Below are 12,978 nucleotides of genomic sequence, written 5' to 3' on the forward strand. Positions count from 1 at the left end.
AACGCACTGGTTATGTCCCACCCAGGGCCTTGTGCCTGGGACCCTCAGACACCAGCACCCCCAAAGCCCACTCCTCACCCATAAGGTCTCCCCTCAAATGTGACCGACCCTGCTACTCCCTGCCACACCTGTTGCGGGCCTCTTTCCTGTGCGCTCCCAGCGCCTGCCTTGGTTGAGCTCAGGTGTCTGTGTTCTGTCTGCTGGCTGTCCTGGTGGCTCCCCTGCCAGACAGAGCCCCAGCCCCAAGGAGTGGATGAGCAGCGCCTCACAAGGAGTGCATCCTGGATAGGCATCTGGCGGGAGAATGAGTGCCAGCCTCCTTCCAGGCGTGCAGCGGATGGTTCTACTTGTTACTTGATCTTGAACTGTCATGTGTGCAGTGATTCTGGGAGAGGGGGTTTTTGGCTCCTCTCCCAGTTTTTGGGGAATAGGATGGCAGAGAGAAGGCAAGATCTGCTGACATTCTAAAAAGGACATAGGGATGGGCTCCGGGCAGGCTGGGGACTGGCTTTCTGTGAGTCTCAAGGGTTGCTGGGCTTCGATGGGTGGGTGACTCATGGAGGGGCATTCCTTGCAGACAGAAGGCAGGTTGCTGCCCTCTGTCTCTAAAGAGGTCTTTAGGAGAAGAAAGCGCAACTGGGGTCCCTGCAATAACTGGAAGATTGTGGCAGCAGGACACGGTCATTACCTTCAGGGATGGAAGTGAAGTGAAGCTGAGCAGGGAGAAGAGATTCAGTAACATGCCAGCCCTCAGTCACACAGAACAGCTAGAGGGGCAGCCTGGGGGACTCTTAGAACATGCTGGAACAGTGGCACAGCCTTCAGAATTCCAGGAAAGCCTGTAAAGCCCAATCAGGACCCGTGGCCCACTCCGTGGTGCTCTGTGTAGCAGGTGCTGCTTTGCTGTGGCTGTTTGCACATATGTGTGTACATACCTAAAGCACAGAGGTGTCAAATGTATTTTGTATTGTTACTGCTTTACAGGTTTGAAAGCTGCAGCATCTAGAAAAGATGGGTGTGGTCGGGCTCGGTGGCTCACGCCTGTAATCCCAGCACTTTGGAAGGCCAAGGTGGGCAGATCACTTGAGCTCAGGAGTTCGAGACCAGCCTGGGCAACATGGCGAAATCTCGTCTCTACAAAAAATACAAAAAATGTAGCCAAGTGTGGTGGCAGGCACCTGTAGTTCCAGCTACTTGGGAGGCTGAGGTGGGAGGATTACCTGAGCCCAGGGAAGTTGAGGCTATAGTGAGCTGTAATCATGCACTCCAGCCTGAGTGACAGAGGGAAACCCTGTCTAAAAAAAAAAAAAAAGAAAGAAAAGAAAAGAAAGAAAGAAGGCCAGGCACGGTGGCTCAAGCCTGTAATCCCAGCATTTTGGGAGGCCGAGACAGGCAGATCACGAGGTCAGGAGATCAAGACCATCCTAGCTAACACGGTGAAACCCCGTCTCTACTAAAAAATACAAAAAACTAGCTGGGCGAGGTGGCGGGCGCCTGTAGTCCCAGCTACTTGGGAGGCTGAGGCAGGAGAATGGTGTGAACCCGGGAGGCGGAGCTTGCAGTGAGCTGAGATCCGGCCACTGCACTCCAGCCTGGGTGACAGAGCAAGACTCTGTCTCAAAAAAAAAAAAAAAAAAGAAAGAAAAGATGGGTGGACCCCAACAAGGGTCATCTCACTCAAAGGGCAGGAGGCTGAGACCCAATGCAAGGGACTGCTGGAGGGCTGATGACCTCGGTTTTCGGGGTAACCACGGGCTTTGGTGTCAGGCAGAGCTGGATTCAAACTTACTGGTTTGTCTACAACTTACCAGTTGTATGACTCTGGGTAAGATGCCCAACATCTCTGAGCTTTGTCTCGCCCGAGTAGGAAGTGCTGGTAGCTACCTCATCGACAGCTGTGAGGGTTAGGCAGGGCACCTCCTGGAATGCCAAGCCAAGAGCTGTTTTTGTTTGTTTTGTTTTTGTTTTTTGAGACAGGGTCTCGCTCTCTCACCCAGGTTGGAGTGCAGTGGTGCGATCTTGGCTCACTGCAACCTCCACCTCCTGGGTTCAAGAGATTCTCATGCCTCAGCCACCCGAGTAGCTGGGATTACAGGTGTGTACACCACCCCACCTGGCTAATCCCAGGGGCCCTGTTCTGTCCTCCCCCTCACGCTCTGCCAGCTGAAGACCAATGGCTGCCAGGGATTCCCCACCTGCCACCCCACCCATCTCAGCACCTTCCAGATCCTCCAGGGTGAAGCAGAGAAATAATGAGACATCAGCCTATAGGAAGGAGATCCAGGAGAGGAAAAAGAAACAAGTTTTATTAAAGCCCCAAACACTTGGCTAGAAAAACTGAAAAGGAAAGAGAGCAGGAAGGTGGGAAGAAGAAAAAAGGACATTAAAAAAGAGAGACAGAGAAAACACAGCAACCCTTTTCCATTTAGAAATTGTCAAGTTACACCGACAGAGGTCACAGAATATCCACAGAAGCCATCACTGCTACACCAACATGGGCCCTACAGGGTGGACGGGGCAGGGTGTGGAGCTGGGGCTCACCCCAGGGGACCCCCTGGGGACCCCACTCAGAGCCTCAGGCCTGAGGCTCCTGGGGAAACAGCATATTGTGGAAGGGGCAGGAGAGAAACCCCCCATGCGAGTAACACAGCACAGTGGGCGGGGGCTGAGAGGACCAGGTACAGGGGTCCCCTGAGACATCTTAGTTTTCTCTTGGTCAAGCACACACTGATGGACAGAGCAGCGAGGCGCATGCAGCTGGGGGCACTGACGTGCTGCAGGCTGTGAGAGGGCCAGCGGGGACGGTGGCTTGGGAAGGGAGCCGGAGCCAGTGGTGCAGGGATGATGAACACACGCACACAGAGGCACACCCACACACCTGGGTCTGCACCAGCACACACACGTGCACACACACACTCGCAGACACAGATCACATGCACCTCCATGTACGTGTCTCTGTCCACATGTACGTGGCCCACACACAAGTCTCTGGCGCTAGGCATGTCTGCACACACATTACACATGTTCTCACACACAAAGCTCCTCTCACGCTAACATGCAGGTAGGCACGTGCCAATGCCCAAACAGGTTACATGCACCTATGTGCCCACGCCTTCCGCCACACACGTGCTCGGCCATTCCTGTGGGTGCAGGCCCCATGCGTCTGCACACGGTGCATGGGCTCACGCCAGCACACACACAGGCTGCACGCGATTCCACACGGATGCCTCCCAGCCCATAAATGTGCAGGAACCAAAGGGAAAGAAAGATGCAAATCCCACTGGACTTCACCCGAGCGGGTGGGGCGGGGCACATGGCTCCCTCCTTCTGCCCCTTCGTGGATGGACACTGTCCCCCCTACCTCCCCCACAAAGGGACATTCAACTCAGGACAATGACGGTGGGGCACACATTCCAGTCACAGGGCTGAGGGTGGGAGCTGGGGGCAAGCGAAGTAGCAAGCAGAGAGTAATGGAGTGGAGGGAGGAGGGGGCACCACTCCCCCCTCCCCTCCCAAGTCAGGGGGTCTCTGTACAGCCAAATCAAACCAGACCGTTTCACTGGGACCACAGAAGCCAGGCCAACGCGCCCGCCCCCAGCCCCCTCCCCCGCCAAAACAGTGGCCAGGGAGAGAGTGCCGTGGTTTTCTTTTTTTTTTCTTTTTTAAATATTTATATATATTTATATTACGTATATTATATATATAATATGTAAATATATTTTTAAAACAATATAAAATGTTAAGACACTTCACTTAAATGTAAAGAGTTGCCTGCAATTAAAAGTAATTGCATCATTTATGAGGTCCTTTTTTTTTTTTTCTATTTTCCAGGGTTTTTTTTTTTTTTCAGGAGGGATTTTTTTTTCCTCTTTTGTTATTTTTCAAAAAGGCTTGCTCGCCTTGTTACAAAAATGATCCAAAGCTAGAAAACAAGGATGAACCAACAAAGGCAAAAACGAAAAAAGAAATGAAGAAACACAACCCCAGTTTCCCCTCCCCCCAAACCTTCAACAGCTCCTGGCTCTCCCCAAGTGCAGCCTTTCCCCAGCCAGGCCCCAGGGGTTGGGGGGCTCTGCCTCTTGCGCAGCTCCTCCTTTCTGTGCTTGCTTGGGGGACTGATTCGAGTCCCCCTCCCCTGTGCTTGCTTCATTTTGTGCTCCAAGTGGGACGCCTGCTGCCGGGGACCCCACTCCTCCTCCTCCTCTTCTCCCATCCTCTCCCTACTGGCTCCTCACTGTGCCCTCTGGGCGGCCAGGAGTGAGAACCAAAATTGGCCTCTCTCTGCCTCCCCAGGACCCGGCCAAAAGCAAGGTGGCACTGCCAACTGCCTCTGCAGGGCAGGCAGGGCATCCACAGGCCAGGGGCGCTGGCTGGACGGTCAGGCCTCAGGGACCTTCAGACATCTCACCAGGGTCACCAGAGCCCCATTGAAAAACTACTTCTCATCCTTTCCCGGAAAACCCTCAAATCGCCAGGAGGATGACTGAAGGTCAAGTCACCCCATCTCGGGGTCCCAGGTGTCTTCACTGCTCCCCATCAAGCCCCTCTCGACCCTCCCATTTCCCTCAAACCAGACCCTTCCCCCAACTGCAGGCCACAAAACCTGGTTTTCTAGGCCCCTCATTCTTGCCCACCCCACCCCCATTAAATAAGTTAATGCCATTTAAAGTGCTAAATCAGGAAACTAAAAGTACCAAATACCCGTCCGGGCCGCCCTCTCCCAAGGCAGTGTCCCCGATGTCCAGCTGTCCGTGCAACCCACCCTCCCCAGCCAGCAGACCAAAGGGCCTCTGTCCTCCACTCCCCACAGGACGGCGAGGCCCAGGAGGCCAGCGCCTCCCCAGGGACGCAGACTCCATGGCCTCACACCCACCCTGAGGCCTCTCAAGCTCCGGCCTAGTCTCCAGCCTGTCCGTCTCTACTCCAGGCCCAGTGGGGTGTGAGTGGGAGGAGGCAGAGCAGCCACAGAGGAGGTCGCAGTCTTGTCCGAGCTTGGATAGGGAGTGGGGCGTCTCCAAGGTCAGTCTCCCTGCACCCCGCCCTCCGGCCTGGTATATGGGTTGGTCCGATGTCCCCGCGTTCCTCCAGGAAAGTACCGAGAAACGGGAGAGGGGTCTCCCACTGCTCCAAGTCTCCGTGGCTCAGAGTTTGTTTGGAGTATTCTTGGGAAGTGAGGGGAAGGCGGGAAGGGGGTGCAGGAGCTTCAGGATGGACTGAGGGGAAAGAGTGGTGAAAGAGAAGAGGGAGAGATGTGACAGGTGCGGCCAGTGAGAGGCCAGCTGAGAACAGATCAAGGAAGGTGGTGTGTTTGGTTTTTAGTTTTACTGTTTAAAAAAAAAGATAATTAAAAGTGAATCATTAAAAAAAAAACCAAAAACACCAACAGAGGATGGGTAGAGGGAGCTGAGGGCCACACCCTCCTCTGCAGGGCGCACCCCTCAGGGGGTCTGGAGAGTAGGGTGGGGTGGAGATGAAGGGAAGAGAGGGGAGAAATGACAGGAGTAAGGGAGGGGTACAGGCAGGGCAGCGGGGTGAGGGGCTTCTAGAAGGAGATGGAAGAATTCCTTGCCCCAAAGGAAGTCAATACAGGGATAGAGGTTCTGGAAGCCGAGGGCTTTTCTGAGACTGGGCTCGAGGTCTCATTCGACCCGCTCATCTCTTTAGATGGTTTAGTGGCCTGGAACAAAAACAGGGGTCAGGGGTCAGAGAGCAGAAGGGAGCGCCTCCATGCTGGCCCCCAGCTGAAGTTTTAAAAGTGGAAAATCTCCACAAATCCAAGGAAATTAACTGCAAAAGGAAGAAGCCAGAGGGGCATCTGGAGAGAGAGGTCCCTTGAATGGGGAGGGGCGGGGGCAGAAAAGGCGGGGAGGGGGCACGAGGTTGGACAAAGGGCCTAGGTGGTCAGAGCAGGAGGGCAGGCCCACAGTTACTGAGAGCAGAGAGAGAAGCAGAGAGTGACCAGAGAAGCACAGGAGAGGCCGCGCCCAGGACGGGCAGACGGGGAGGTGGGGATGGGGAAGGGTAGGGGAGGGGAGGAAGAAGAAGTGAAACGTTAGCTGGGACAGGGGCACATGCCCTGCGGGGGAGCGGGGGCAGGGTGGGGAAAGACTCCTAGTTCCAACTGGCCTGTCATACAGCCAGAGCCCCTTCCAGCCTCATCCTGGTGGCAACAGAGGAGGGGGCTTATCCTCCCGGTGGGGAATAAACACTTTAAGCTCGCCCACCTCCACCACCACCACCTGGAAATCTGGGAAGAAGGTGCTACCTCACCAGGCTCCCGCTCAGTGCAGGAAGCCCCACTGCGCACCCTGCAAGCGCTTGTCGCCCCAGTTGGTAACAGGAGGCTACTTCCTCATGACTTGTCCTGCCCTCACTGGTCAGTTCTAGTGGTCAGAACTGACCCCTCATCCTCGTCCCACCTTTGGTGTCTCCACTGGTCCTGGAGGCTTGTCCTCTGGAGCTGCAGTCTCCAAAGTGCAGTTTGAGAGCTACATGCATTACCTCATCACTTCCAGGGGACACCTTGTGGCATGCATCATGAATGCAGATTCCTGGGCTCCCCTCCAGAATCCATCTCTTGTGTGGGCTCATGCATGTGCATTTTAAGCAGGCGCCCCAGGGGCCTCTGCTGTACACTTACCTTTGAGATCCACTGGGTTAAGGCTACACAGACCCGGGTTTCTCTCTGTAATTGTAATCACTGTCCCTCCTGGCCTTGCTTAGCTACTAGTGTGAGAACTGAATCACCCAGATTTAAAAAAGATCCAAAAGATAAGACAGGGTGCTGTGGCGAGTCACCAGAGACCACCCTGAGGTTAGGTCTGGGCAGGGTCGTTCACTTCCCTGTACTATCACCCTGCTGCTAGGGGATTTTCTCAGATGCCTTGCAGCGGAGAAACTGGAGAAGCTAGAGTCTAAAGCAAGCCCTGTCTCCAGCAGCCTGCCTGGCTCATAGTGAAGAACCAACGCTGGCTGCAATCACCATTTCTCCTTTACAGGTGCACAGATGGTTGGTTCTGCGATACACCTGGGTTTTGCTCACCACAGTGTAGTCTATCATCTACATTTCCCTTTTATGAGAATCAAAACCAGGGCCAGGTGTGGTGGCTCACACCTGTAATCCCAGCACTTTAGGAGGCTGAGGCAGGAGGATTGTTTGAGCCCAGGAAGTCAAGACCGGCCTGGGCAACATGGCGAGACCTCATCTCTACTAAAAATAAAAATAAAATTTTAATAGCTGAGTGTGATGTTGTGTGCCAGTGGAGGCTGAGGTGGGAGGATGGCCTGAGCCCAGGAGGTGGAAGTGGCAGTGAGCTGTGATTGCACCACTGCATTCCAGCCTGGGTGACAGAATAGGCCCTGTTTTTTTGGTTTTGTTATTTATTTATTTATTTAAGTTAAAGCGGAAGTTCCCCATTTGAGCTTTCTTTTTCTTTTCTTCCTTGCTTTTTTTTTTTTTTTTTTTTTTGGAGACAGATTTTTGCTCTTGTTGCCCAGGTGGGAGCGCAATGGCGCGATCTTGGCTCATAGCAACTTCTGCCTCCCAGGTTCAAGTAATTCTCCTGCCTCAGCCTCCCGAGTAGCTGAAATTACAGGCATGTGCCACCACGCCTGGCTAATTTTGTATTTTTAGTAACATAAGGTTTCTCCATGTTGGTCAGGCTGGTTTCGAACTCCCGACCTTAGGTGATCCGCCCACCTCGGCCTCCCAAAGGGTTGGGACTACAGGCATGAGCCACCACGCCCAGCCTTGTTTGGGTTTTCTAACCCCTCTCCTCTGCTCATCCATTACTCAAGGGAGTTCTAGGGGGTCCAGGGAGGGCCCAGCCACAGGGTCGTCAGACTCACGCAGTCCTCAGCATGTGTCAGGCATAGCCCCTGCCCTCTCTGTGCCCCCAGTACCTGGGCCTGGAGACAAATTCATCTAAAGGGAACCAGAGGCTCTCTGACCATTGTGTCACTTACCTTGCGCTCAGTCCTGCCTCTCCTCTGCTCTAGCCTTTCCCATTTAAAGTTCTTTCCCCCAAAGCCAGATGGGAGAGGAGCACTGTCCAGTTTCCCCTGATATCGCTTCACACCTCACTATGTCCCCTGGCAAGGTGCTGATTCTCCCCGGCTGTCCTTTTCCCTCTGAACTGATCTTCTAGGTAAAAGCTGCTTTTTCTGCTCCTGTCCCTTCAACATTTTTCAAGACCCTCGTTCTATTTCAAGCTTTGGTCTTTGGAACACTTGTCTTCCGGTACCACCACCTGGCTCCTATATTCAGGCAGGTGACGTGCCCTCACCTAGTCGAGGTCCCTCTTCTCCCCACAACAGCCAGTGCAAGACCTTTAGACATCCATCTTCACCAGTTTACGGGGATGCCTCATCCCTGTCCCGCTTCTTCATGGAGACCACTTCTGCAAGCATGTGCTTTCTAAAATCCTCTCGGGCCATCTTCCCTCCCAGGAGACTCTGGCCACACCGTCCACAATCCACTCTCCTGAAGTTGAGGGAGCACATCCAGCTGTGCCCGGTGACCCCAGCCTGTGCCGCTAACCCTTCTCAGGTGACACAGCTGCTATCTCTGAAGATTCCTGCCATTTCCTTTCACCCATCATCCTCCCCTGCTGGTTCCAATTATGTCCAGAGAAGCAGAACTTTGTCACCTTTGTGCAAGGCAGAAACCTCACACATGTCCAGTTTTCAGCTGGGGGAGGCATGGAGCACTGAGCTGGTCCCAGAGGGCAGCACCCTGCACACCTCCCTCTTGCCTGGGGATCAGAGCCGGCCGCCTGCTCTCGCTGGGTCCATGCTCCCCAGGCCCTTCACACTCAGACGCCCAGATGTCAAGACAAGTGTGGAACCTCTTGACTCTACAGACCTCGCTGGCTCCACCTCCAGGGCCATTCCCAGGGCCACCCTCCCTAACCCCCACGCCCTCCTTCCTTGCTAAGCCCTGCGTGGATCAGGAGAAGCTGGGCTTTCCCCAGCCCAAAGTGGGGCGTGTGGGGATCATGACAAAATCTATGGCAACTGGAGAAATTCCTTTCCCCTTGCCAGTGACTGATTTAGGAATGGGCAGTGAGATAAGAGGTGTGGTCTGTTGGGGGCTTCTGGGAAAGATTCTCCGGCTTCTAAAAACAGCTGTGTGAGGCCGGGCTCAGGCCTATAATCCCAGCACTTTGGGAGGCCTAGGCGGGTAGATCACTTGACGTCAGGAGTTTGAGACCAGCCTGGCCAACACAGTGAAACCCCAACTCTACCAAAAAATACGAAAATTAACCAGGCATGGTGGCACACGCCTTTAGTCCCAGCTACTTGGGAGGCTGAGGCAGGAGGATGGCTTGAACCACAGAGGTGGAGGTTGCAGTGAGTCGAGATCACACCACTGCACTCCAGCCTGGGCAACAGCCTGGGCGACTCTATCTCAAAAAAAATTTTTTAAATAAATAAATAAATAAATAAATAAATAAAAACAGCTGTGTGAAGCTGGGCATGGTGGCTCATGCCTATAATCCCAGCACTTTGGGAAGCTTAGGTGGGCGGACCACCTGCAGTCAGGAGTTTGAGACCAGCCTGGGCAATGTGACGAAACCCCATCTGTACCAAAAATACACAAAATTAGTGAGGCGTGGTGGTGCCACCTGCCGTCCAGCTACTTGGAAGGCTAAGACGGGGGGCTCAATTGAGCCTGGGGAGGTCAAGGCTGCAGTGAGCAGAGATCATGTCACTGCACTCCAGCCTGCGTGACAGAGTAACTGTCTCAAAAATAATAATAATAAAATAAGGCCAGGCACGGTGGTTCACGCCTGTAATCCCAGCACTTTGGGAAGCTGAGGCGCATGGATCACAAGGTCGGGAGTTCAAGATCAGCCTGGCCAACATGGTGAAACCCCATCTTTACTAAAAATACAAAAATTAGCCGGGTGCAATGGTAGGCACCAGTAATCCCAGCTACTTGGGAGACTGAGGCAGGAGAACTGCTTGAACCCAGGAGGCGGAGGTTGCAGTGAGCTGAAATCGTGCTACTGCACTCCAGCCTGCGTGACAGAGTGAGACTCCGTCTCGAAAAAATATATAATAATAATAATAATAAAATAGGCCAGGTGTGGTGGCTCACACCTGTAATCCCAGCACTTTGGGAGGCTGAGGCGGGCAAATCACAAGGTCAGGAGTTCGAGAACAGCCTGACCAACATGGTGAAACCCTGTCTCTACTAAAAATACAAAAATTAGCCAGGCATGGTGGTGGGCACCTGTAATCCCAGCTACTTGGGAGGCTGAGGCAGGAGAATTGCTTGAATCCAGGAGGCAGAGGTTGCAGTGGGCCAAGGTTGCGCCATTGCACTGCAGCCTGGGTGACAGAGTAAGACTCTGTCTCAAAAAAATAAAATAAAATAAAATAATAATAATAAAATAATAAAAATGAGAACGGGACCAAATGCAAAGAAACTTGGGTCCTGATATCCTCAAGCTGCTGAATTCACCAACCCTGGAATCTCCCTGCTTCCAGCCTTCTTGGTTACAGAGTACCTTTCTTTATTGTTTAAGCCATTTTGAATCAGGGTTCCTGTTCCTTGCAGCTGAAAGCATTCTCACTGACACACGTGAAGCCCAGCGTTGCTTTATTGCTCTATTCAACCTTTTTTTTTTTTTAACGTATCACCTTCTAGAATTCTCGTCACAAGCGGGATCTCATCAAGGCTTGCTCACACCCATGAGGTTATGCTCCCTGGCAGGGCAACAGAATCCAGTACTAAGACAACAGAATTTGTAGCAGGTGGACTTGGGTTTAAGTCCCAGCTCTGCCACTTTTTAACTGTGTGACCTTAATTCCATATCTCTCTGGGCCCTCATGTCCTCACCTGCAAATGGATAACAGACCTCACAGCACCAGATGCACACCACGAGATGATGCCAACTGGGCGTAAGACCCAGCACCCAACACTCTCAGTAAACATGCAACAAATGGTAACCATTATAGCCATTGCCATTTTAACCTTTCAGATTTGCTTTGTCTGTTTCCATCTGCATTGGGCCTGATCAGTGGCAAACTCATTCGCTCATTCACTCAACAAATATTTACTGAGTGCCTACGTATGCCAAGCACTATTCTAGGTGCTGTGGGGATGCAGCCGTGACAACACAGATTTACCTTAACGTATAAAAGTTGTAAACTTGGTACCTAACAGGTATGCTATCTGTCTTTCACTTGCTTCTCCATGCCCCAGAACCAATTATGGGGGGGCTCAGTATGTTGCCCAGGCTGGTCTCAAACTCCTGGCCTCGAGTGATCCTCCTGTCTTAGCCTCCCAAAGTGTTGGGGGGTAGAGTTCCTTCCCTTCTCTCTCCCTCCTGGGAGCTGTGTCATAGGCAGCAGCTGTGCCCTCTACAGCACAGCTCTGCTACTCCCGCCCTCTGGGACTCGCTAAACACCTGCCCCACTGCCCTTCCCCCAGGGAGTCACAGCTTCCTGCTCTGAGATGTCCATGGGTACCTTGGCATCCCTTGTTTTCTCCCTGAATCCTCTGCTGTGGTCCTTTCATTAAAGTCTCTTCATTTGGGGCTGGGCGTGGTGGCTCACGCCTGTAATCCCAGCACTTTGGGAGGTGGACCCCTTGAGGTCAGGAGTTCGAGACCAGCCTGGCCAACATGGTGAAACTCCACCTCTACCAAAAACACAAAAATTAGCCGGGCGTGGTGACACACACTGGTAATCCCAGCTACTCAGGAGGCTGAAGCAGGAGAATCACTTGAACCCGGGAGATGGGGGTTGCTGTGAGCCGAGATCACGCCACTGGACTCCAGCCTGGGCAACAGAGCGAGACTCCATCTCAAAAAAAAAAAAAAAAAGAGCCTCTTCATTTGAGCCATCTGAGAAGATAAGCAGGTGTTCAGCAGATTTCTTAGCCCTAATAGAAGAGGGGGTGTCCATAGCTTCAGGTCTACACCAAGCCCTTGATCCTTGCATGCCTGGGAACCTGGCTCCTGTTCCTCCCTGGGATCCTAAGCACAACATTCACAGGCTTCTCCTCAGTCACTTCCTCTGACTACTCTGTGGGGTCAGGCACTGCTGCAATGCACCTCCATCTTAGAACTTTCTTACTCCCAATTTCTGTGTCCCTGATCCCGGCACTTCTAGTCTGCTCTACCTCAACATTGTCAAAGACAGCTTAGACTCACGGGACGAGGGAAAGGCCTTGGGCGCTGCCCCTCTCCCTCCCCCCGCCCACCGCCGTAAAGCTCAGTGTGGTTTTCTAAGCTCTCACCTGTACCTGGCATTATGTGAACTCAGGACCAGGCTGGATACTTCTGTCCCCATTGTACAGGCAAAAGAAGGGCCTGAGAGGACAGAGGGCTTTGACCAAGCCCACAGGCTGAGCTGGTGTGAAGCATGTCCCGCCAGTGACCCGCGTGGCTGGAGCACACCGAGGGTGTGGGGTGGAGGGGCAGGGTGAGCTGAGGCTGCTGTGAAGGGCCCTGGGTCGTACACGAAGGATTTGGTTTTATCATCCACCAGGGGCCGGGGCAGGGATTTTAAGCTGGAAGGGGTGTGTGTGTGTGTGTATGTGTGAGAGACACACACAGAGACAATCAAATCAGCATTTTACAAAGTTCCCTCCCCACTCCCAGGTCTTGGGAAATCAGTTACAGGTGACAGAAGTCACGAGGAGCTCTTAGAAGACCATGCATGTTGGTAATGAGACAGCGATGGTTTTCCCCTGGTTCTCTATACTTCACTGTTGAAAATTTCCACAGGGAGGCCGGGCGCGGAGGCTCACACCTGCAATCCCAGCAGTTTGGGAGGCTGAGGCGGGCGGATCACGAGGTCAGGAATTTGAGACCAGCCTGGCCAACACAGTGAAACCCCATTTCTACTAAAAATACAAAAATTTAGCTGGGCGTGGCGGTGGGTGCCTGTAATCCCAGCTACTCGGGAGACTGGGACAGGAGAATCGCTTGAACCCAGGAAGCAGAGGTTGCAGTGAGCCGAGAT

General features: G+C 53.1%; 1 protein-coding gene across 2 annotated transcripts in view; it reads right to left on the reverse strand.

The window, feature by feature from the left end:
* Positions 1-2,271: 2,271 nt before the first annotated feature.
* The window catches only part of SRCIN1 (SRC kinase signaling inhibitor 1), a 79,200-nt gene continuing 68,493 nt past the window's right edge, over positions 2,272-12,978 (reverse strand). Inside the window, exon 18 of one of the 2 annotated variants that reach the window (XM_011984704.1) lies at positions 2,272-5,677. In XM_011984704.1, the coding sequence (XP_011840094.1) occupies positions 5,543-5,677 (135 nt within the window). In that variant the 3' untranslated portion in view covers positions 2,272-5,542. The remainder of the gene's footprint in view (positions 5,678-12,978) is intronic. The other variant, XM_011984703.1, reaches the window with a different exon arrangement.

The sequence above is a fragment of the Mandrillus leucophaeus genome, unplaced genomic scaffold (genome assembly GCF_000951045.1).
Source record: "Mandrillus leucophaeus isolate KB7577 unplaced genomic scaffold, Mleu.le_1.0 Scaffold272, whole genome shotgun sequence".
NCBI lineage: Eukaryota > Metazoa > Chordata > Mammalia > Primates > Cercopithecidae > Mandrillus > Mandrillus leucophaeus.